The 26,003-nt window shown below is 38.7% G+C and overlaps 1 protein-coding gene across 6 annotated transcripts in view; it reads left to right on the plus strand.

The window, feature by feature from the left end:
- The window catches only part of INVS (inversin), an 83,521-nt gene that overhangs the window by 56,528 nt on the left and 990 nt on the right, over positions 1–26,003 (plus strand). For all 6 annotated transcript variants that reach the window (XM_040068967.2, XM_040068978.1, XM_040068988.2 and 3 more), the window contains 8 exons: positions 3,025–3,180; positions 4,659–4,888; positions 5,912–6,018; positions 9,259–9,471; positions 16,192–16,493; positions 17,816–18,623; positions 22,707–22,939; positions 23,914–23,994. In XM_040068967.2, coding sequence (XP_039924901.1) covers positions 3,025–3,180; positions 4,659–4,888; positions 5,912–6,018; positions 9,259–9,471; positions 16,192–16,493; positions 17,816–18,623; positions 22,707–22,939; positions 23,914–23,994 — 2,130 coding nt within the window. The remainder of the gene's footprint in view (positions 1–3,024; positions 3,181–4,658; positions 4,889–5,911; positions 6,019–9,258; positions 9,472–16,191; positions 16,494–17,815; positions 18,624–22,706; positions 22,940–23,913; positions 23,995–26,003) is intronic.

Raw genomic sequence — 26,003 nt, forward strand, 5'->3', positions numbered from 1 at the left:
CAGTTAACATAAAATCCTGTTTAAATAACTAAATTCTTGTTTTTCTCACAATGTAACACAAAATAAATCAGTCTTTCCAAGTTGTGATAGTTTGAAATTTTTGAGTGTAAGAAATAGCGCAACAAATAAAATTTCACTCTTCATGTTTGATGATGTTACCAACTAAATATTCTACAATTTTAGTCTTATTTCATCTTTTATCAGTCTCACCTACGCTTGCTACTTTGTGACAGCTCCCTTTCAAGTAACCTCTCAGTATTTGTTCCTGACCTTAAGGTTCAGCAATGTTGTTGCTGTGCAAACCTCCTTACAAAGGGTTTTTTTCTTTGCAGGCAGTAATCGGTAATCACATACTGCGTTTCTGAAATTACTCAGGTGTGGATTTCATGCTTGAATAATTCAGGTGTTTGGCTTTATTATCTTTCAGTCTTAAACCTTTCCTAGCGGTGATATGTAATCACCTTTTAATCTCGGTTTCGTTGTAGGGCTTTTAATCCAAGGAAATGAATGGATTTTCCATTCGCTTGAGAGTGCCGTTGTGTAGAACACAGGAACAGTCTGGAAGTGGGGAGCTGTGCTGCCGAGCAGCCCGAGCTGCACCGTTGTGCCACCGAGTGCGTAGTATGGGCTTTATTACAGCAAGCTCTAAACATAAAAGGAAGCCCACCAGTAAATCACTCTGACTTTTTTTTCTCCCCCAAAGGACTTAAATCATTCCTGAGTTTTCGTGAGGCGAAAGCAGCGTTGCGTTCGGACGGGAAACTATGCATTAATAGAAAATCGCGCGCATGCCTCCGTGCCTGGGATACAGTTGCTGAGCAGAGTTCAAGGCTGTGTTTTTCTTACTTTTGTGTGCAGACTCAGTTCAGCTCGGTTGTAATGTCGTGTTAACGCAGCCTTTTGCATTTACTCAAAAAAGCAAGCTCTCCATTGAGCTCTGCTAGAACATCGAGACTCTCGGCATTGTGTAGGAAAATGACACCAAGGGAAAGGAATTTCCCTCCTCTCAGAGATCAGCGCTGCAGGAGCATTACAGGGGCAGCTTTATAGCTCTGCCGTCACTGCGCACAATGGAGGGGGCTCTGTCTGTCGGCTGAACAAAGGGCCCATTGTGACCAGCTGGCTGAAGAATCTCTTCAGTCACCGTGACTCCATCACAGAAAATTTGGCTTACAAGAAAATATTGAGCACTAAGTGCGAAACAAGATGCCTGCGTCAGAATGAGTGATAGGGGGGAAGAACTGGCCAAGCTGACACAGCAGCTCTTTTTCTATTGTATTGTTACACACACCCCATGTGTCATCTGATGGAGTGGTTTACTGCCTTTGGTTTCATAAGGGATTCAGGACAAAAACCAGAACCTAGAGTTTATTGTGAGGTCAGACCGTGAAAACCAGGCGCATCCAAATGTACGACGCGGCAGGGATCGCGTTCTTGTCCAATTCCTACTGATAGCCACCCACTCGCAGTGGCTGATGCGCAGGCACTCACTTTTTACAGGCGCGGTGAGCTCCGCTGCGCTTTTAGGCTGTCGCACTTAAATCAGCGTCCTCTCGAAGGCATGATTTCAATTTTCACTTCTCAGAGTGTCCCTGGCTCTGACCCCAGTGCTTAGTCCGTGTCACAGTGTTACTATCACTTTTTTTGTGACTCCGTTTTAAGGCAGCGCACACCAGCCAGGTTCGGGTCACTGACAACATGAACAACCTGAGCATTTTAGCAGGGCCTGTGTAACAGGTTGTGCTGGCTTACTGTCTCATAAGCTGGTACTGGTTGTAAACAGTAGCTGGCAAATACAAAAATGCTGGTTTTATGTTCTGGCTATGGTTCAAGAAGCTGCTCCTTCTAATGCTGGTCTTTGTGATGTGCATTTCTTTATAATGCCTCTGCTGGATCCTGGCCCTGTCTGTTTTAACGTTAAACAAATACGGACACGTAGCTAGTGTTTGCAGCCCCACATTTTGTTTGCATGAGCAGATTCAGTTCTCCCTAAGCATGAATATTTCTGAAATTTCATGGGAAAATATGAGTTCACTTTATTAAATGCACACTTATAAACCACGTTGTTTTGTGGTTTTATTCTATATTATTTTGATTTTATTTTCTGTAAAATATTCTACATTTAAGGCAGCATGAGAATGTAGATTGTCTGATTTGACTCCTGACTATAGGAAATAACCCAAAGCATTATTGAAGTCAAACTGTAAGTGAAACCACCAATGCATGTGTTCTCCATTGGTTTGGAATCTCATTCCTGTGTGCAGTTCTTTCCTTCATGAGGAGCCTGGTCATCCTGAACTGTGGCTGACAGTACCTGCAGGATGCTGCGTTAGGCAATAGCAACTCCAGCTACAGGACACCACGTCTTTACCTGAGTTCTGAATTAGCAGCATCTGGTCTTTCTGTAATCTTTTTCTTTTCCTTGAAGAAAACGAGGAGCCAGAGATACTGCGCAAGATATGATGTGATGGTCTTGCTCCATAATTTCGTATAAAATTTTCTCCAAGTAATTCTGAAACAAAAAAAGGGGGCAGAGAAGAGTAGGAACAGCAAGGTAGTTTTCTGAAGTTAGTTTTAATTGACACAACTTTGCTTATTTGAAAGAAGAAGGTCATTTTCAGGAAAGCATTGAAGAAATAATGAAAGCTTTCTTTCACTGGTGGTGAGCAATCTCAGAAATGCAGCAAAACAGAGGCAGAAGTAAATCTTGTGTTCTCTTAATCAGAAGCTGCTTTTCTTCACAGATCCTCACTGTGAGCCAATCTTGGTGGTATTAAATGTAAAATTGCTATTTGTGCAAGTTAGAAACATGTTTCAGGGTCAACAGTTTTTCTGCTTGTTGCTTGTATGGCAAGAAAGTGTAGTTACATCATCATGTGCTATGATTCTTCTGTTTCTTGTGGTTGAAAAGTACTTTTTCCACCAAAATAGTTGTAATTAGCTTTTATTTTGAGTGTTCTAATTGTGGACATCTAAAGCTCATGGTATTGTGGTTTCTTTTTCCCTACTACTTTATTCTTCCAGCATTGCACGCTGCTGCCCTTTCTGGCCACGTCAGCACAGTGAAACTGCTGCTGGAGCATAAAGCGCAGGTAGATGCCCTGGATGTGATGAAACACACCCCGCTTTTCCGAGCCTGTGAGATGGGTCACAAGGAAGTGATTCAAACACTCATTAAAGGTCAGCTCTCAGGACTTTACAAACCTGTTCAGAGTTCCGGTGCTGCTTCCTGTGGGAATGGGAAATAAACTGCTGAGCAAGAGGTGGAGTAGGAAATTGCTTCCCTAAGGCAGATTTTGTTTGGAAGTTCCCCTCGTGAAATAACCCTAGTGAATCTAAAAGATTATCAGTGTTGTGCAAGATGGCTAGAAGCATTAAATACAAAACTTTCAAAATTGGGATTGTTCTTTTCACAGCTCATTTCTGCTTAAGCCTTTGCAAGTACATTCTAGTCTCTCAAACCAATTCTTCCCTAGCAAGTCCTTTCTTTCTTTTGTTTTTGTTTGTGGGTTGGTTTTTTTTTTTTTTTTTTTTTTCCCACAGTAATAAGAACAAATTAGGCTTTCTTCACTCTTGTGAAAAACTGTTTTTAGGGTTCTTTGAAGACTTTTTACATGAGTCTTTATTTTTTAAATGTAGATAGATATCAAAGTCCCACATCATTAATATTTTCTTCTGTTTGGTTTTTAAAAGCAGTATTTTGTTTGTAGGCAGAAATAGGATTTAACAGAGTACAAAGTTTTAGATAATTGTAAAATATCTGCTGAAGGGTAAGAAGTACAGTGAAAGAATAGTGGCATCTTAGATGCAAAATTCTGTCATTTTAGCTTGCCAGAAACATCTTCTCCCCTACTTCAGACATTATCCCACTTATGGATAGAGGAAGTATCCAGGCTAAATTTTGCAAGTTTTCCATCAACCAGCCTTTCTTACTGAAAAGTGTTCTTCTTTCCATGATCTGCTGGGCATATTTTAACCTCCTGTTAAGCTCTTCCTCCCATTCCCAGTGCCATTTAGCTTTTATAGATGCAAGAAGCTTGGCTATCAGAATCTGAGCTATGTTTAATTAAATATTTTATGATGTGGAGAGTCATTGTTGATGGTTATTTCACGTTCTTGTGGAGTTTTACACTTGTACAGAATTTTTACATCTTGCAAGAACATAGTGAGAAATTAATTATCTGCATAAGAGTCTTAGCGTGCTTGAATTAAAAAAAAAGAGCTTATTTTAAAAATTATTATTACATTGTGAATATTTTATCTTGCCTGCTTTAGAAATTTAAAAAGACATTTAATCTGAAATCTAATTTTTAGAAGTTATCTTGTTGTTAAGAAAGAAAAGTTCTACTGAAAAATCATACACCTGAAACAAATAAAATAGGTGTTTCATAGACATTTGATAAGTCTGGGTATTCTAAAGCATATTAGAGGATAGTCAGAAGATTGTAAAATATTAGATGACCAACCCTCTTTGAAACTATCTCAATCCCAATTAATTTTAAGTTTTAGGATTTGAGTAACGAAATTGAATTTGCTTCCCGAAATACTTCTCTGAATTGTCAGTTTATGAAATAAGTTCTAGTTGAATATAAATTCACTCTTTTCTTGGCATTCAATGGTATTTTCTTTTGTGCTCAAAAATGGGTTTGTTTTTACAGGAGGAGCAAGAGTAGATTTGGTTGACCAAGATGGCCATTCACCCCTTCATTGGGCAGCCCTGGGAGGAAATGCCGACGTGTGCCAAATCCTGATAGAAAATAAAATCAACCCTAATGTGCAGGATTATGCAGGTAGAACACCTCTGCAGTGTGCTGCTTATGGAGGCTACATTAACTGCATGGTAGTGTTGCTGGAAAACAATGCAGATCCAAATATTCAGGATAAAGAGGTATGTTGTTCTTCACTGAGGTATATAATTAATTTTAGAATAACCATAAATCAGAACACTTTCCTTTTCTTCAAGGTCATTCTCTTTTCCAGAACATAGAAACATCTGCTGCTGTTTGGCACAAAAGGAAATGCATCCTGATGACATTTTCCCTTTGCCTTCACTTCTAAAACATCAAAAGAAAAGTAGTATTTTTGAATATTTATGAATTGAAGATTTGTATTTTTCCAGGCCACGTTTGGTTTTTCCATATGGAAGTGTGATCATATGAGGAGTCATATTAAAGATCTGATTTCTTCTATCATTCCTTACTCACAGCTGACGTGGAAATATGGTTTTTAGTCTGTATGCATCTCCAGCATACAGAGAGTGAGGGAGCAAGTAAGAAAGTAAGGTACTGCAAGTGAGATTGCACAGTAACTGCTTCAATTACTAGGCCACATTAAGTACCCACATATGTATCACTCGTTCCAGGTGGAAAAAACCACAAAACAACACTGATTGGTTTATATGTTCTTTTGTGCCATTATTCAGGCAGTAATTGAAATTAGGAGCCAGAATAATTGTGCAATCTATAACAGATTTCTTTGTTATATGATGTAATTTCTCAGAAGTCAGTAGAACCTCACCAGTCAAAAGAGCTTCACCTGATTTATTGAAATTTTCTGTAGCTATTTGTTTAGGGCATAGATAATCCCAGGTAATGGAAATGTGGTTTGCATTATGAGTTCCAGGGAGCCTGCTGTACATCTTTTGCAAAGAAAGCAGCTCTAAGGCTACTCCTCTAATGCTGCTTTTCAGCTGTTTTAGGTGAAAAAGCACTAGTGTTGAAATCTCGTTGGAAAAAAAAAAATCATTTTTTAAGTGCTGTCTTCTTATTTTAACAAGGAAGTTTATTTAGAAGAACTGTTTGTTCTTCATGTCCAGAAAAGCATTGAATTACACGATGATTTGTGACTTTTATTGTGGCATGGTAGAGTTTGGGGGAAATGTTTATTCTCGTTCTGTTCTATTGTTTTCCAGGGCAGAACTGCCCTGCACTGGCTCTGTAACAATGGCTACCTTGATGCTATAAAGTTACTGCTCGGCTTTGATGCTTTCCCCAATCACATGGAGAACAGCGAGGAGAGGTACTGCTTCTCTGAAGGTGTGATTTTGTAATTGTGCCAAAGCACTGCCTGCCGTTTAAATGTTAAACGTTCAGATGCTGCAGGAGAATCCTCATCTTGTATCTTCAAGGAGTGCTGTAACCTTGGGCTTCAGCCTAAGCAACTTTTCTAAAGTGAAAGTTCCCTTCTTTAACCGAGACATTGCAACTTCAACTTTTATACTTCGGAACCATGAATACTTCTGAAAGCATTTACTCACTCTGGTCTTGTTGGAAATATTGAAGATCTTTCTCCTTTATATATAGAGTTGGTGGCAGATACAACATGCTGGACAAAGGATGAAAAGGCGGTTCTGCTGCTGTTGAAATAGATTGGAATTTTTCTTTTATGTTTGATACAAACACAGCAAGAAGAAAGAAAATGGGAGAAATGAAATGTTATGTTGTAAAATGATGATGACAAAGTACCTGGTGGTTAGCTGTATTCTAAAGGCTGTATTAAGGCCTGTATTAAAAAAAAAAGTCTCCTACAATCATAAAGAGATAGCACATTTGCATCGCTTTTCTTTGTCTTTCATTGACATATAAATAATAGTTTTTTTAAAGTGATTTGGGTAGTGGAGTTCGAATTAGTCACCTGACCATGAAGATAATTACTATTAACAGAAATTTCTAATGCCTTTTTTTAGAGTAGATGACCTCCTCATAATTATAAGACTATGAACAGCATGCCATATAAATTCGAACATTTCAGCATTTTAAATAACTTAAGGTGTTTGCAACCCCATATTTCAGTTCTGAATTTGAGACTTCTGTACTTAACTGGTTTTAATTGCTTTCTTCCCCCATCATTTTTCTTTCATTCTCCACTCTAAACCACTCAGATCTCTCTTCCTTTTCTGTTCTTATTTTTTTCTTGAGAAACACAAATGAAAGTATAACTAGTTTCTAATTAAGTAGTGTCAAGGCTCTCTTTAGTAAATTTTGATAGAAAATTGAATAAACAGTTTTAATTAAATTGCTTTTAATAAGTAAGATTAAAACCCACAATTTCACCAGATTAGAGACTGATATTTTCTTTACTTTGTAGAAATGTACAAATGCTCAAGAAAAGACCTTAGCTGTGGTTTATCACAGTTGTTCACATAGTATATAATTTTGTTTCCCTTTTGGAATTAATGTATATATAATGTACAAATCTAGATTACTCAAAATACAGGTAGCAGTATTCCAAGTGTCTGCTGATAAGCACTAGTGTATGTGCAGAACAAAAGAGATCCCCAGTATTTCTAGATGGATCAGTTTTTAAATATAATTCTCCTAAAATACGTATAAAAATTGCACAATTGCATCTTAATAAGTACCTACAAACCTTGTCTTATTTTCAAGAGATTGGAAATTTGGAAAGTGGAAAATCAAGTTGGGTGTTATAAGAGAGGAAAAATAACCTCATGGATATGGTTCACCTGTAATTGGATGAAATTGGTTTTTAATCAGCAAAAATTTCACTACATAGTGACTTTTTTTTTTTTTTTTTTTTTAATATTCCTATAGGAAAAAAAGCTTCCCTTCTTTACTTTCTTAGAGTGTAGTCTGAGATACCAGTAAGTTAAAAATTCAAACATAGGGGTTATAACTAAAAGATTACAGAAAAGATAGATCCAAAATTGCATCCAGAATTTTAAAGTGTCTGGTTGCTTGACAAATATGTGATCAAGTGCTAATCTGGGGGGTATTTGGTTTGTTGTTCTTTGCAAATTTATTTTGTAATCCAGCCTAATGTCCTGGGTGCATCAAGCTGCTGCTTGACCACCTTCATGTTAAATTGCTTATAACAACTGATGGTTGATGTTTTCATGCGTTTCCCTGTGAGGCCAGCTTGAGTTAAAAGCTATCTGCTTTAGAGAGAAACAAGGGAAAAGGAAATTTACTTCAAGCTTTGAACTGACACAACAGAGGAGTGTATGTTAAGTGTCCAGTCATAAAAACCCCGCTTCAGATTTGATTTAAGTGAATTTTTTTTTTTTTTTTTTTTTTACTTTCAAAGGTGGCTCTGACGGAGTTAGAGAATTCACATTTAAAAATGTGGATCTTCATGACTGGGATCTGCAATAGAATACATTGTCTTGGTAGATACATGGTATAGCATTAAGTTTTCTTTAGTATGTTTTGTGTCTATAAAGTATTCAAAATTAGGAATACTTTAAAATTGTGTTTTTCTGAAATAACATTCCTTCTGAAGTTCCTGTTTCTGGGTTATCAAAAATCTGTATCTCTTTAAATGCTATCAGCAGCACACCTTGACATCCAAATTTTCATGTTATGTCACTGTCTTTATTCCTGCAGACACTTCAGTTCAGATGCTGTTTATCTTTCCACCAAACCATTGCTGTGTGGCAGGTCCAATTGTGCTTTCTGTCTTTCTTTGCTTACCAGCACCGTGTCCCAGCAAGTTACCATCAACAAGAACCCTAATTTTCACAATCACACTCACTGACACTTGCTGTTGGATAGCCTTATGTTAGATGGTCTTGATTATGGTCTGTGACTGATAATTTTCAGTCACTAAATGTCTTTCCCTGAAGTTTCAGTGTTGGTGAGGGAGATATGTAAATTTTGCTCCCATGTCAACAGTGGGAAATTTGGGAAATATTTTGAAAAAGGTTTAGGCATCTTGGGCACCATTAAAAGCCAAAGCAATTTAATATTTTGAACACCTGTGTCCATTTGAAAACAGACTTAAGTTTTCTTAGTACCTTAAAAATATATTATCCTTTGATATGGATCTGAACCTGCTGCTGTGTCAGTCATGATGTCTTCAGTCAATGTTACGGAACCTAAGCAGATTTGACAGTAGATTTCTAGAACTTAAATGCATTTGGAAATAACATAAAAATATTTTAACTTACTTTTTCTTTTTATTTGTGTATGAAAACTTGAATAACACTTTTCAAAGACTGCATTTCTAAAGTAGTTAATGCTGTGGATGGGGCTTTGGGATATTTTGTCCAAACACTTCAAATCCCACTCTCCCCCTTCCATATTAGGAGTCTAAAATAAACTTTAAACATAACCAAAGTGTGTAGAATGAATAAGATAGCAAAATAATGCCTAAAATGATGAGAAAAACAGCCTACTGAAACAGTGTTTAATCTGTCTTCATACTGGAAGTTGCTCTATTACAAAAGGAGGGTGAAGAAATGCATATTATAGCTAAAATTCTAGATCAGTAGTAATTGTTGTGGTTTTGTTTTGTTTTTAGATATACTCCACTTGATTATGCCTTGCTTGGTGAACATCATGAAGTGATTCAGTTCATGTTAGAACATGGGGCTCTGTCTATTGCTGCTATTCAGGATATCGCTGCTTTCAAAATTCAGGCTGTCTACAAAGGATACAAAGTTAGAAAGGCTTTTCAAGAGAGGAAGAATCTTTTAATGAAACATGAACAGCTGAGAAAGGATGCTGCTGCCAAGTAAGTCTGAGACTTGAAATCTACTTCAGCACATAGACATTTGTTGTGAGTTTGTATTTATCAGTGTATGATTTTATCTGTTGCTCGTCCGTTTTTGTTCCTCTTGGTAAAATTCATTAAACTGAAAGAAGCATATAATTTCCATATAAGTAGAGATGGATGGAAGTTATTTTCCATATAATCCCAGTTTAAATAACAGACTTTATATAATATACCATAGCAAGGCAACATACCAAAAGCTGAGGAGATAGCATGGTCAACATCCGTGAATCTTTGCCTGATATTCCATATGATGATAAAAAGGTTAGGAAAACATTTATCACTTAAAGGCAGTGGAAATAATTATTTGCCTATCAAGTCTTCATATCAGTTTTGAACAGAAATTAAGTGGCTGAGGAAAAAGTAATGAAAACAAACCAGGGAAGCCTGGTTTCGTAAGGCTTAACCTAAAGTTTCTCGAACAACCTGAACTCCTGGTTTCTATTTGCAGCTTCATTTTGGGCCTTATTCTCTGCACTTGTATTTTCTGGTCTTGAGTTAGAGAATTCCTGTGAATTGGTTATACTGGATTAGAGATCACTAACTTGTGCAATTCAAACTGTCAGTAAGATGTGTAGATTCTGACTGAATTTCAACCCAATTTAAATGTGGTAATGGTAGCACAGTGGTGAAATTCTAAAATCAGAAGGTACTTAAATGATTATCACAATACCTTGCTTGCTTGGAGTTTATCCTTAAGATTCTTAGTATGAAATTAGCACCTGGTTTCTCTTGAAGAAATCTGATTCTGAAATGAAAAAACATAACAGTCTGAAGAGAATTTTGCGCAGTTTGGGAGTATTATTTCAATAAAGAGAGATCATATGAAAAAAACACACAATATAATTATTGCACCTAGAGGTACTTTTGCTGCATCTGTGTATCACAGACAAATTCAGCTGCACCCCACTCTGCAGAATTGGCCAGTCAGACCTTCACTGGGTTTGATTGCTGCTACTATAAAACAATTATTATTCCCCAGGAAGAACCAAAGCTAGAAATACCAGATAACTTATCTCTAAGTCACATCTTTACGTCCTGAAGTTGTAACCTGTAGCTCTCCTACTGTTTGCCTTTTCTGCTGAAATCAGTGTCAGTCAAAACCATGGATGGAGAAGCTGCCTTGGAAAATATTTATTTTTTTAAAATGGAGAGCTCTGCTTATTGCTGTGTGGTTACAACCGGCTTTACCAAATGAGATAGTTTTATCCTTTGTGATGACAGTCATTTTTAGAAGAATCTCTGATCCACCATGTAGAAGATTAAATGGAAAAGAATTGCCTCATGGAAATTTGGGGATATTTTACTAATAGTTTTCCTTTGTGAATTTCTGATGTAGTTTCTGAAACTTAGCTGTTGTTGATTTGTTTGAAAACAATAGAAACAAAATCTGTGTACCAAATACCATAAAAAGAGAATTACAGTACAATTGGAGTGTACAAGCAAATCAGGTTGTCACATAACAAATTTTATTTAATTGCAATTTTATGATCTGTAATAAACTGAAGGGGACATTATGTTGTCATCGTTCTGCGTACCCATCTGTGCATTCCACAGCTAAAATTGGCCAGGGTGTTCCTGCATCAAAAAACTATTATCCCTGCTGGTGTTAAAAAATCTGGTCTCCAGATAAAAGTAGACATCATGTGGGGATCCAGGATGATGGTGAACTCCTAGACTGAACACACACATCCTCTCCCCAACTATTTCAGTGTAGATATTTACAACTTGCTTTGTAATATGTTACTTTTGGGAGTCTCTCTAAGATAAATCACTCCTAAATCTACTTGGGTGTAGATAGTCTGTTCTTCTTCTGGTTTGTTTTTGGTTTTTTTTTTTTCCTTTTTACCATAATAAAAAGTCAGCCAGCATCTCATACCTGTATTATTTTCTGGTAAAATTACATTCACTGTATTTAATTCCTATGAAATATTTTTATACAAACATCTTCTCACATGTTCTCTCCTATATCGAAGAAATTGTAATTTATAAAATGTAGTTTGGTGAAGGCCAAAACAACATGCATACTATTATGTCACTGAGCAAAGAGACACACCAGGAGACCAGTTTGGGTAAGCTGGGAGTCCTTGACAGAGCTAAAATGTAAAAATGCAGTTTACAGGAGGCAGAAGCTGGGACAGACTGCAAAGTAAGAGTGTAAAAGCATTGCTTGGGCATGTAGATGGTGTCAGAAACACCAAAACTCAAATGGAGTTGAGACCTCAAAGAAATGTTACAGATTACAAAGTGAGTTTGTGGTTCTACGTTAACAAAAGTAGTTATACATTAGTAAAAGGCTGAGCAAGGAATGTGTGGGTCTGTTGCTGAATGGTACATTTAGTGACAGCAGACCCCAGAGTGGCAGAAGTACTCAATGCCTTCTGTTCCTCAGTCTGCCAGAAGAAGGTCTCCCAGGCCTCTTTGCTAAGAGAATTGGTTCAAGGAGGAGCAGAACTGCGAGCTGTGAACAAGGATTAAGTCAGGCTTGAGAGAACTCAGCCCAGACAAGTCCATGGGACCAGGTTGGCTGCATCCAAGGGCGCAGAGGGAACTAACTGATAGAGGTCGCTTTCCAATGCCTTTGAAAGGTTGCAGAGACCAGGGAATGTCCCCTATGATGGGAGGAAAGAAAATGTTGCACCCAGCTTCAAAAAGGGCCAAAAAATAATCTGGGGAACTGTAGCGTGGTTGGTGTCTCTGGAAACTTTTAACAGGCAAAAGTTGTAACAAGTGATTTTGTCTTGAAATAAAGAGAAATTCTTTCACTCTTGGGACAACCAACCAGTAGAACAGCCCAAAGATATTGTATGGTCTCTGTCCATAAAGGTTTTCAAGACATAATTGGATAAAAATCTGAGCCACCCAATCTGACCCTGTTTTGAGCAGCCTGTTAGCCACGCTGACTTTGTGAGATCCCTTTCAGACTTTAAAAAGAGGATTTTGTTTTACTTTTTGCAAAACTAGGTATTGAAGAAAATAATATTTAAGTGTTTAAAACATATTCAGAGAAAACTATTTTCCAATATAATGGACTTTGAAAGGGCTGCAGAACTCATTCCTCGTTTGTTCACCTCCCCTTTCAATTTCTCAGGATGGGTTCCTGAATCCATATTTCTGTTTTTCATTCTGGCCAGTTGAAGGAAACTGATTGAGAATGTGGATGTGAAAGGGAAATGGATGAAAGTGAGTAAGTAGCTCATGATATATAGGAAGAGAAGAAAAGCAAGAAAATAAGCATTTCAATTAAACAGCCTTCAGCAGATTTTGAAAAATGTTCTCATGCCAAGAGAGTACAAGTAGATTATGAGGTTTTCACAAACCTGCTGGTTAGCCCTGCATGCTGAGGAAAGATAGGGTAGTGTGGCAAGAGAGAAAATAATGAGCTCTTCAGCAAAACCTGAAAGGGGAAAGCACATACTGGAAATTTGATGTAATTACTAAAATTGACAGTAATAAGAACATACAATGATAAAGCTAAACAAGCTGAGGTGCTAAATAAGAACTGGCAAAAGATGTGAGGTAGGTACCACAATAAACCATTGTAAACATACCCATTGGAAAAGGAAGAGTAAGGAAACAGTTGGTCCACGAGAGATGCTAAGTAGACTGAACTGTTCTGTGGGGTTTGGGGTTTTTTTTTTTACTTCAGAAGAAATTACATCCAACTAACTCAATTTTCTTTTGTATCTGAAAGTTTTGTGACCATGGAGAAACAGTAGCTGTCACTCAGAGTTGCCTGAAGTCTTCATACTTCCTCATGGGAAATTTCTCATTTCTCACCTTTAAACTGGAAGTGTATATTGATGAGAATTTCACATAAATCCATCATGAAAATACAAGTGTATTTTCATTTAAGAAGTAAATTTGAATTTGAAAATAGCACCCAAGATGCAGAAGATTGTAAGCACATTGAAGACTAAACTAGAAATCAGAATGGTGGTAAAATACATACAAGAAATGAGTGAGGAAAAAATGGGTACTTAGGTAAGAAGTAACGGAGTGCACTACACATTTGGGAAGACCCGCCAACAGAGGAATACTGGACAGAAATTAACTGTTTTCTTAACATTTTTATTAAGGACTATCAATTAAAAAGATTTTTATAGGTCAGAAGTCATGAGTCAGTGATATAATTCTTTTGAAAATAATCATCATGCTAGATTGTGTAGCAGGAGATGCTGTTTATACAGCATGAAATATAACACCTCTTAGTCCGGAGAAAGCTCTGCTAGTAGTAGGATCATACCTGGAGATCTATTTTCAGTTGAGATTTTTTTAATTAAGTTTTTGGAGGTTTTTTTGCAAGGGTAACTTTAAAAACACTCTCCTTTAAAATATCCTTCAGTGTGTAGATAAGAAAGTTGAGTTTCTATTCTTAACAGAATAGAAAAGGTTGAATTCATTTTAGCAAAATCAAAAATTCGAAGCATCTCTGTGTCTTCACAAATGTGTGTGTAAGGCTGAAACTGTTCCTTTCCGTCTGCTAAAGGCTCAGTTTTCATTTTTTCAGTTTTGCAACAAAATACAAGCTTCTGACCATTCAGGACAAAACAGTGTTGCGTTTATAATGGAAAATGTTGACCTGCCAGCTCTGTTACCACTATTGAGCTGTAGCTGTCTAACTTGAGACAAATCCTGATCCCGAACTTGATCCCAAATTTGGATCCTGTTGGGTTGCCAGGACCTCCTGAGAATGACTGAGAGCCCTGAAGTTAGAAACTTGTCTACTTCCTTCACTTGTTAATGAAACCTAGCCTCTGAAATTGTACAGTAAAACTTGAAAATTTTAATTTCCAAGAGATCTTTCACTGTAATACATATTGAATTTCTGGTTAAATAAAGCAAAACACAAGGGGAGGTTCTTAAGTATTGAGGAGTCTGTTAATCAACTAAGCTGTACTGTGACAATTGTGATGATGCTTTATGAAGAGGGATCATTGAAATCCCTTCCCTTAATCCATTCTTCAGTTTAATCTGAAAAATTAGCACACAGATAAGACGTTTAAAGAAAAAAACAACCCTTTTAACGTCTTACTTTCTGGTCCTGTGTCATTGCAATAACTTTATGATTGATATGTTGCTGAAGTTACTGTTTTGAGTTGATCTGCTCATCAGAGGAGTGCAGATCACTCCAGCTTGATTGTGTATCACACAGCCCCTCTCACACTTCCTTTTCTAATACCCTGAATAGAGGACGTTGGTAATAGGCTACCTATTCCTGTGAAGAATAGAAAATTACTATTCTGTGAATGGCAAGATCTGATTTATCAATTCAAATGGCACAGTAATGGCAGTGAGATCCATACTGTACACCGTCCCAACATCCCCACATAGTCCGGTTGTGGAATGCCAATATTAATTGGAAGTAGCCACTTTTTTTTTCATGCCAGAGGGAATACTGAATCCCTGGCTGCTAGGAGTGTATTTTTTTAGATCAATTAGCAGCTTTTCAGGTGCAAAGTTCAATCAGCTTCTTCTGCAGAGCACAGTTGATAAGATAGCACTGACAGATAAAGTTAGGGCTTCTCGCTGGCAGCTCGCGCTGCAGTGACACACGCTGGCAGTGACACCACTCACAGGAACCGGGGCTGGCGTGCTGCATAACTCACCTGTCACACACCATGCTGGGAGGTGATGTGGCAACAGTCTGCACGCTGTGTTGGAGCACTGGAAGCAAGTTAAAATACCAGGCAGCTACATGATACGGCATTTACCGCCTGTCCGTTCCAACAGGAAAAGTGTCACTTCATCCAACAACCAGGGCTTAATTTATAAAAACAAATTCAGTGGGAGGTAGGTATGTAACATTTGCTGTGTGCTATTGGGTTTCTTCTGCTTGGTAGGAACAAGAATTTAAAAGATAAAGCTCAATGGTAGCCCACTGTATTTCAAAATAGGCTGCAAAATTTTATTGAATGGATGCACCTTTCCTAAGTTTGTCCAAAATTCTTTTTTATGGCTGCACTATTAAGAGATGCATGACTTGCTTCATTTTGGAAATCCAAATATCACCATTGTAATGGCGTACTACGGGCACACAAGTTTTTAATTCACATCTCATATTATCAGTATTTGTCATTTATATGACATATAATGTTTATGTAGAATTAATTATCTGCCAATGACAAATACACAGCAGCAAGTTAGTACCAGTAGCTAGTTCAAAGTTGGTTTATAATTGTCTGTACTATGACCCATTTAAGTACGAAAAAATAATTTTAAAAGATATTGTGTCTTCTGTCAGTTTTTTGCTTTTCAAATACAGTGCATTGCATTACTACTCACTTGAAAATATTGCTCATTACTAATTACAAACACAATTATTAGTGTCATGATTCTTTTTAAAATCCTGCTTTTAATTTTTGTGTATTTATAAAACCCCCTATATTTAGTTGTTTTCAATAAGTGAGTGTTTTAAGATCAGTCAAAACAACTGCAAACTGAATGGGCAGCTGGCTGACAAGGACTTAACCTTCATCAGGCTGTAGCTGCAAGTCAGTTGTTGTTTCAGATCAAGCTAAGACATTTCAGTGCAATATGTGTCCTTTTCTCACGAAAAAGATGTCAAGTCAAGGATTTGTTGTGGCAGTGTCAGATTTTTAGAGAGGAGTGTGTCCAAGTTAGATACATGCTCCCTAGATTTAATCTTCAAACTTCTTATGGTACGGACTGTAATTGCAGGAAACGTGAAGAGGAAAGTAAGAGGAAAGAAACCAAGCTGCAGAAAGGGATGCAGAACGTGGAACAAAACAAGTTTCGGGCACAACAGAATCCCACGAGTCGGGAGAAGGCCACCAGTGTCCCACAGTTACCCAACAAAGCAGCTGACACACAGAGCAAGAGGCTTCTGTCCCTCAATGCTTCGCAGATCCAGCCAGGGAGAAACAGCAGAGGTTCACCTAAAGCTGGACATGACAAAGGGACCCCAAAGGAGAGCTGCCTGTCAGCAGAGCCTCAGAGTGAAGGTCATAAGACTAGGCAAGGTTTGTGATCTTTTTTAATTGCGCTGTTTATCCGCTTTGTCCACTTCTTGGGGGTATTTTATATACAGAACCCACTTTGTCTCTCTGTAATTTCATGTTCTTTCATCACTTGAGCAATTTGTGCAGCAGGGTCGAGTGATATACAGATTCTTTTACTTTCTGTGAAGCAGTGAAAAACACCAGTACAGTGTGTTACAGTGTCTATAAAAATACCTTGAATATGCAAAAACAGGCTGTGGGCAATTGTTCTATTGCTTGCACTCTTTGAATAAAATAAGATTAAAGATATTTGACCTATCTGTGGTGCACATGAAGAATGTTAATGAAGAAATGGTAACTCTGGTTTTTAAATGAGATTTATCTTCTCGCTTAATCCAAACAGCCAGTGATTGAAAGAATGCTATGCCTTTTTTAGGTATGCATTTCTTTTTGTTACTGAAGTGGTGCCAGGAAAGTTGATGCAACAAGGATCAAACCATGAAGTTCTATAGTCAGTTCTCATTATGTGCTTTAATCAATCCGCTTGTGACCAAAAATTTAATGGACTTCATTGGTCATTTTATTGGAACTAAATATAAGTTTAGACCCTTTGGGCTGTGAAAACTCTGATTCAGCTGTTGGTTGTTTTCTGATCTGGTTATCCAGTCAAATGGGTAATCTGTAAAGGCATTACAAATATTGCATGGTTTCACCAGGTTTTGGATGATCCCAATGATTTTCTGGAATGACAGTATCTCAGAGATCTCTTTATTTTCTTTTTCCCCTCCTGCCTACCCTGTAACATCCTGTCTGCCTTATTTCATCCTCTCTGGTCTATTTCTTCATTCTCATGGTAATTTCCAAGCAGAATGGAAGGTGAATGGAAGATGGGGAATTTTCAGTTTTGCACTCCAGGCTGGCTTCTGAGTCACCCTCACCAGAGTATTTAAAAGCAGTGATCTCACACAGCAGCAAGGGAGAAATAGGAAGGACTTCATAATTTCATTCAGGATGTCAAGGGAAGTACTGAGAAGCCAAGTGCTTTGGGTTTCCTGGGCCAGTGGGTTATCCTGTGCCAGGATACAGCAGGAGTTTTTCAGGCTGTTACATTTCATACCTCAAATGTAATGATAGAAAGAGAAGCATTTGTAAAACATTAAGAAAATGAAGGTGATTGGGACTCTGCTGTGACCAGCAACCACGTCCTTTTCTGATTCTTTCTGCTTGCATTTTTTTGTTCATTTAAGTTAATCCTAGTGTGCCCCAAAGCGAAAACATTAGAGACATAAACTGTGTTTTGCTGGGTCAGAGACTGAATTTGTTTTCAATTTTTCTGTCTAAAGATTCATTGAGGAAACACATGAGAAGCAAGCCAAGTTGTGTCCATTTCCACTGTGGCAAAGCAAACGAGGGAACAAAAGCTGAAGTGAAACATCATGTTGCAGCTGCTGCAGAAGTGGACGGGGAAAAGCACAAGGAACACGCTGTCGACACAACGGGTGCCTGTGCTCGGAGGAGCAGGAGGCTTTCTGCTTCCACCTGTAGGACTACCAGTGCTGGGGAGAAGCTGAGGGATCTAAGTCAGCCTCCCTCTGGCAAGGGGGACCACGGTGAAGGGAGGGCTGTGCTCTTCTGCGATGTCGGTTGTACCGGTGGAACGGCGCAAAAATCAAAGCTGGGTGAAGCTTCTTCCAAAGGCAAAAGGCACCAGCAGAAACCCAGAAATAAAGAGGTAAATGATAAGAGACGTTCACCAGCTGGTTCTAGTAGACCGGGAAGTGCCAAAACAGTATTTGTAAGCAACAGAGATGACAGCCTGCATGCTGTAGAACAAACTGTCAAAGTGGGAAACAATGAAATGGCAAAAAAGGCCTCTTCATTATTGTCTGCTGAGGCAGAACCTACCAGGACTGTGCCAAGAAACCCAATAGCACGTTCTGCTTCTGATGACAGTTTGAACTTGGAAAAAACAGGCATAATTGGATCCAGGAATGCAGATGATCAATTATGTTCTGTTCCGTGGCAAAGTACAAATATTGAACTAATCCCTCTAGAGATTCGAATGCAGATCATAGAAAAAGAAAGAAAAAGAAAAGAGCTTTTTCGGAAGAAGAACTACGCTGCCACAGTCATACAGAGGACTTGGAGAAGGTAAGATTACTGTTTCAGTGGCCGGAGAAGAGTGAGGTACAAGTAAATGTAAATGAAACTAGGCTTGCTGGCAAAGCGCTTTATTTTGCTTACAATGTTGCCAGTGCTAAAGGGAGCAGTAAATAATCTTTCTCCACACAAGGGGAAGTGAGTTCCGAGTGTGTAGAATTACATTAGTAAGTTCATAAAAACTGCAAGGTAAGTGAGGAGTTCTAATAATCAGAGAAATCATTGAACTTCTATTTCAAGTACTGATATTTCTTTAGAGAGTGCGAATCAAGATTTGGCTAAACCTGGAGTTCAGTGACATACTTGAAATTGTGCTCTGACCTAACATTTAACCAGATAACCAAACAACAGAATGTATGAGAGCGTTGAGCGTTCATTGCCAAAACTTAAAGGTAGCTTGAATACCTTGATAAAGCAGGAACAACTGCTGTACAGAGGAATGTACAGAATGCTTTCTATAGCATTATCCTGTTTTCATGAGTGTGTGAATTTCAGCCTCAGAAATGCAGTCATTCTGAAAATACATGCTCGTTAATATTCAGTTTCTCATCAAAATGGGCAGGAAGAGTATGTAAGGGAAGTACATAATATGTAAATTATTGTTATTTCTTGTTTTTATTTAAACTTTCTTTGATTTTAACAGACGCAGAAAACTATAAATTGCTTATATTTACTAATATTCTTTCCAGGTCTCTCACTGGTTTAACAGTTTCTCTGAGGGACTCTGAGTTGAAGATGTCCCTGGCCATGGCAGGGAGGGTGGATGAAATAGTCTTTAAAAGTCCCTTCCAACCCAAACCACTCTGTGGTTCTGTGATTCCATGCCATATTTCTCTGAACTGTGAAGCAAAGCAGCCGCTTTTTCTCCCAGGGTTCCACCACTTCTGCTCTCTCTGCTGCTTGCTCCTTGGCCTTCTTTTCTGATGTGGATCCCAAGTTCTTCTCTTATGTGTTCAAATCACTTAGATACCAAAAGCTAAAGGAAGCCAGGAGTAGGTTAGGAGAGTGTATCTGCAGATGCTGCTGCTGCTGGCTCTGCTGCTTTCACTCAACACCAGTTTAAAATCCTTACAGAGGGGCAGGCATGTGCCATGGCTTTAAGACAAAGCAGAATGATGTGTAGTGAGTGCTTGTGCAAATTTCCCCACAAGAACTGGGATCCAAAGCCATGCATTAAGCTGAATTACCTGCACAGAAATCTGCATTCCACTTACACTACAGATTTTGGATAGGCCTTTCTAAACTGTCCACCCGCTGGAACAGGGATGGTGTGCGTTCTCTCCAAGAAACGCATGCACTTACTAACACTTTGCATTTTGGAAATTGTGGGAATTAAAGATTGTTTAAGTTACATTTGTTATTTAAATACTCAATAGTGAAAAATAAATATACTTGTTCTGTTTGCAAGAACTCATAGAACACTCACCAAGATCATAAATTTTTGCAAGACTGCAGGAGACATTAGTTTGGCAGTTCTTCCACAGTCCCATGTTTGCCTTTGTTCCAAACTTGCACAAGGTAAATAGCACGTACTTGTAGACAGCAGTAAAATTATACAATGTTATTGTGTAATTCTACATTAGAAACATGTAGAAGTACATGCTTGAGTTCTGGAATTTCTCTAAATTATAACTAAATGCATTTGTCTCACTCCGCAAATTTTATAGTCTTGATTTACTTTATTGAAGGCAAACACAACAGCAGAGTGGTACTGGTCTGCTTAAGTGTATTAAACTTGCTGTTCTCAGGAGAATGTTTCAGTTCCCAAATCTGCAAACTTTCTAAACGTATCTGCCAAAAGTGTATTCTAAGGTGTGTGGCTTGCCAAAGGTTAATTGCTTATCCTGCTCATTGAGGCTTACAGATTCTGTGTCTGTGTTCTCTCTCCTGGGGGGCACTGGGGCCTGTACCACCGTGCTCCAGGGCCCACAGGGAGCCGAGAGAAGCTGGAATAAGTTGTTTGTTGTCACTTTTGTTCTCTCACTGGAGTCAAACTGTAGTTTTTTAATATATTATTGAGGTGTGCATACTTTGGTCAGCAGAGGTTTTTAAGATTAGAGCTTCTGTAACAATGAGTGAGAATATCACTTGCCAGCTTTGTTGTTCTGCACATGGATATTCCACTTTTCTTATATGTGCAGTAGTTTTGTTGTCTAAGCATTGGGTATGTTTTAAAGCACCATGTCAGGTTGATACTGTATCGAACTTGGTCCCATTCTCCTTTTTTCTCACTAGGATCAGAATGATCTCTTATGAGAGAGCTGAATTAAAACAACGTGCACTTGCTCTACAGATAACTGCCTACATCTTCTCAGTGTCAGAACCTCACAGTTGTTTTCTTGTTGCTTAAAGCTACCTGAAGTTCTCTGCAAACATGAAATCACAGCTGGGTCCAAAGGTGGAGCAACTGTGAATGGGTCATTTCACATATCAACAAAGGCATCTGGCAGTAATTACTGAATTCCAAGAGTGTAGCTCAGTATTCTTTTCTGCTTCAGTATAAAACAGTTCCCCAGTTGTTTTTTCTGCAGTTATTCACTTAACCCACCCTGAGCTCAAGTTATGTTAGCAAGTCACTGCAACTGTGCACCCTCTTCACTTTCTTGTCCTCTCTTACCCCGTTGAAAAGTCAAGAGTGGCATGTTATTTAAGAAAACTGGATCATTTTTTCCCTCTGTGTCTCAATGATACTCCTGTTCTGAATTCATACCATGCCTCACAACTTGCAGGCCCTGTCAAGATGCAGTTGCTGCCTGCATTTGTTATGTACTTTAATGAGCTGCATAACACTACATGCCTGAATTCTGAAGCTTCACTAAATTAAGATTAAATACATTTGTCTCACCCAGCAAATTTCACAGAGGTAATTTACTAAGCTTATTGGAAGTTTAAAATTATTTAGGCTGTAACGGAGCATATCATCCCCCTTTGGCATTCTATTGTGCGTTTATGCACTCATGTTTTGTATATGACTGCTGCTTTGTTTGAATTATGTAGTTCATTGGCTTAGAACATATATTTATGGCTTGATGTCTTTTGTTTTAATTTAGAACTCGTTGCAGAGGGAGCAACAGTAAAAATCACCTCTTTCCTTCCTCATCTCTCCTTCCTCCCTCGCTTTACCTGGGCATCCAGTGGAAGCCTTTCATGAATGCCAGAGGGGCTGATGATCAATGTGTTTTGGCCTGTTACCGAACACTTATAATTAATATTTTACAAGTGTTACTCAATGCTCATTTGTGACAGGTTTGTACTGGGAGGATTCAGAGTTAATTGCTAAGCCACTTAATTGACTTGAGAGTGTGAAACGCCAATATCCGATTGAATCCTTACCTCCGATTCAAGCGGAAAAAAAAAAACAAAACCCAAAGAACTCCTCGCTGCCGGTGCCGTTTGCCACCGGAGTGCGAGGGACAGATAATGTGCCGCTGCCACTCGCAGAGCGCTGTGCCTGGGTGCGAGATCAAAGCAGCCGGGGCAAGGCTGGGTCAGAGGGCAGGGAGCCTTTGAAGGGAAGGGAGAAAACACAGATGGCTGAAAACAAGGTGAGGGGAGCATCTTCAGAGGAGGGGTGGAGAGCAGCTCCGCTTCCTGCAGCGGAAATGAGCAGTTGAACCCACAGGAGGCAGATTTGGTTTGTCTCTCGCACTGATTGACTGAGGACATGAAGTGCTAAGGCACACGAGAAAGTTTGGTGTTATTAAGCCGTGAATATAGTGAAAACGAGGAAGCAGTACTGATTATGCTGTTACCGTAAGTATTTATAGTTTTGTCTTCTGATGATTTTCTATTAATAAAGCAGCTGATAAGCTGATGCTGAAGCACTGTAACTTTTGATACCTGTAATGCCCGTTCTTTAGTTAACTGTGTGAAATAATGGATGCATCCAAAATTGACCCCAACTCCTACTTTTTCTTCTGAACAAACATTTCTCATCCAAGTGACTTAGCACATCAGTGGGAGCTCTGTTTTCCCAGTTACTCATGTAATCTACCATGTGAACTGATGCGTGGAAAGCACGGAAGTAAAAACAGGTCACCTAAAACAAGTGCTCTTCTATTTTCTGCTCTCTAGTTACCAGCTAAGACAGGAGTTGTTTCAGCTCCTTAGTGCCAAGCGGCAGTGCAAGGAAGATGAAGACAAATGGAGACAAGAGGCAGCTGCCTTCTTCATTCAGGTTGCTTGGAGGAAACAGCTGAACCATTGCCCTCTGAAATCAGTTCCTTCATGTAAAAATCTGAAATCCTTAAACAAAACCAGCTCAGCCATAAAAACCAGCAAGCAGTCCATCCTAAAGCAGATATATGGTAATTTTCTTTTCATTATAATTTATTTTGAATAACTGTGCTTTTGTTTTTATAACAGAGTGTATTTGTCTATGCACTTCTTACCTAATTGTTAAGGATTTCAAGTATTTATAAAAATTAGTCTGAATCTCAGGTGTTCTGGGCAATTGTGTTTTTGTTTCAGGTTAAAAAACCCAGTCAACTCAGTGATTTAAAATGGCTGCTGCTAAAGCTGTTCGACTCCCCACACAGCATTGTTTCAGCACAAATCTTGAGCAATCAAATAATTCCATTGCCAGAGCTGCTCACCATGTATCAATGTGGAAAGAGAACAGAGAAGCTGGGGATAGCTGGCTTTATCCATGCAGAGTGGCTATCTGGATCATTTTTAAAGCATTGTTTTAAACTTAGTTTGTTACTGTTTTAAAAATATTTTCATTTGAAGAACATGTTCAATGTTGATAACTTTCTGTATGAAGATAAGTGGTCTCTATGGCAAGAGCAAGATCTGTCTTTTATAATTCTGCACTGCTTTGCAATGTGCCTGAATGTGCACGTGCAAAGGAATGCATCTTCAAGAAAAGGTAGAGGAGAAGTATTGCTTCCAGACTTTGAGTTCCTTTACAGTGTGGATCACTGCTGGAGTAAGGATATCCTAAGTATATGTACTTTAACAGGTGGTAAGTCACTTCTATCATGGCTTTGTAGCTTTGAGAACCCAAAAGGATAAAATAAATAAAGCTAATAAATGTGTTTCCCTTTTTTTGTTTTGTTTTGTTTTAATAGCAACTGCAAAATGCATTTTAACGTTAGTTAAATTTCAGTTGTGGTTGTCATGATTTTCTGTCACATGGAAAGTCTCACAAGTTTCTCCATAAAAAAGGAAAGTAGTTTTTAGGATAAAATAATGCTGTAGTTTACTGACATAGTTTGTAGCTATACACAACCATGTATTTATGTGATAAACACAGAGCTGTTCATATTGTTTGTTAAAGGACGTTCTCAGGAAGGGAAAGTGTGTCAGCCAACAAGACCTCCTTCTAAGCTGAAACTTTCTGATGTGCAGCTGGTCTCAGGTAGGACACATCCATTTTAAGAATATTTTGATGTCGATATACCTGAGATTGGTTTCTTCTTAGATAAGAAAACAATCTGCTTAAGGACTGGGCTCTTATCAAAGTGCGTAACTACTGCCAAACTGTTGTGATTGCATACTCCTTTCATCAGTTCTGGGCTTAATTGAGCACTGCATTTCTATCCTTGAGTAATTTAGGATGAAAAACTTCTTTACTAAGTGCCATTTGTCAGAATTTTTAAAGTCTGTTAAGGACTTAATTGGAGTTGGGAGCTGTGGTAATGGTGGTGCTTCACCACGTGAAGGTTTAGTGCCCCGCTGGGCATTTGGTGTTCCTGGCTGTGCTACACCTCAGTCAGACAGGCCACAGCTAGATGGGAGCACAGCAACTGCTCCAAGGAGTCAGGAGTTCAGGTAATTTGCAAAGAGAAGTAAAATACATTTTTCAAGTAGTTTAACACAATTCTGAAGTCAGAAGGAAATCCAACAGTGGAACCTATCCTTGAGTTTGTTAGAACTGTAGGTGAATTTCTGCCTTGCTAAGAGACAGAGGCCTTTTTATTTCACTGTCTGAGAACTGTTTTAATTAAGAGGCATGACCAGACAGGTGTTTGATTGCCACCTCTTCAAGCAGATACAAATCTAAATTTTAAAAGAGCTTTTAGCTCTTTTCATTTAACTTTTCAGGACAACTGATCTCCCTGTCTTCTGAAATAAAAAGGCTTTCTCTTGAGGCTGGTGTGGCCTTTGCTTTCATAACATGGTGACGAATAGGTTAGTGATAGGAACTCTGCCCAGTTCCTTTAGAACACTACCTACTTTTATTCACCTAATAGGAGCTCAGGGAACTTTAGCCCTTACTTAAAAGACAATAACATGTTTTTCATCTGCCTGCCTTTGTGCATGACAACATCACGTTTGTTGGAAAAGTTCAGAGCTGTCAGTGGCTAATGCCAGATACTCCGTTTCTGACGTAGGTGCCTGGAGTAGGTCAGAATGGACTGCTCAGTTTCATTCTTCCCTTGCAGAAGGTACATCTGGGAAGGTGAAGGCTGACTGTCAGCCTGAGTTTTAATGTTCACAGAGCTCGTGGAAGAAGCGAGCAGTGACAACTCCATACCGGGGACTGACACCCAACTCAGTCAAACACGGGAAGGGGGGATACGCAGAGGGTGTTCAAAGGAAGTGTTCAGTAAGGCAGGTGACAGGTGCAAAAGGGATGAGATATACAGGCATGGGGTGTTTTGGAATATTCTAGCAAACAGGCCCTTTAAGATTGTTACCATTAAAACATTCCAGAACTTGAAATTTGTTCTTTTTCTGGTTTGCCTTTTTTTTAAACTAAATAGATTCCTTTTGTCAATTCAGCAAGTGGCACTTAAGAGGTGCTCTGTAGTAGAACCAGACAGCCTGGTTCTTTGTTTCACTGTGGACATTAAAGTGTGTTCAGAGTTGCAAAGGAGCAGGTTTTGCAACTGTTGGCATTAGAAAGATGTCCTTAAGACGTGCTGAGTTCACACCCTCAATGAAACATTTGGATTTGCACTTGGGATGACCCTGGCTGGAATGGGATAAAGCACTGAAATGTTTGCAACTCATCTTTACAAACCTGGGAAAGGAAAACACATATTATTTGTAGCACATTACAGGAAATAAAAAAAAAAAACCACTGTATGAGCAATTCAAAGCACTTGCTTTAGCCCCTGGACTAGTTTCCCTGATTTCTAAGAAGTGTCCACTGCCTACCTCATGTTGCTAAAGATTGCTCAACACAATCTCTTTCTGCTCTTCAGCAAATTCAGCCAAGAGTGTAGTGTTAGTCTGGAGCCCTACGCTCATTTATGGGGGTGAACGTCACTACACCCTTGTGAGGCTGCTGAAGTCCCACACGCAGCAGCAGCATCATCAGTGTTCCACACAAGCTGTACCCAGTGCTGCAGAAACCAAACTCTATTGAGAGACAAACAGCAGTGAGATGCCAGGAAAAAGGCATGTTCTGCTCCCAGCAGA

This window comes from Hirundo rustica, chromosome 1, assembly GCF_015227805.2.
Source record: "Hirundo rustica isolate bHirRus1 chromosome 1, bHirRus1.pri.v3, whole genome shotgun sequence".
NCBI classification, from domain to species: Eukaryota; Metazoa; Chordata; class Aves; order Passeriformes; family Hirundinidae; genus Hirundo; species Hirundo rustica.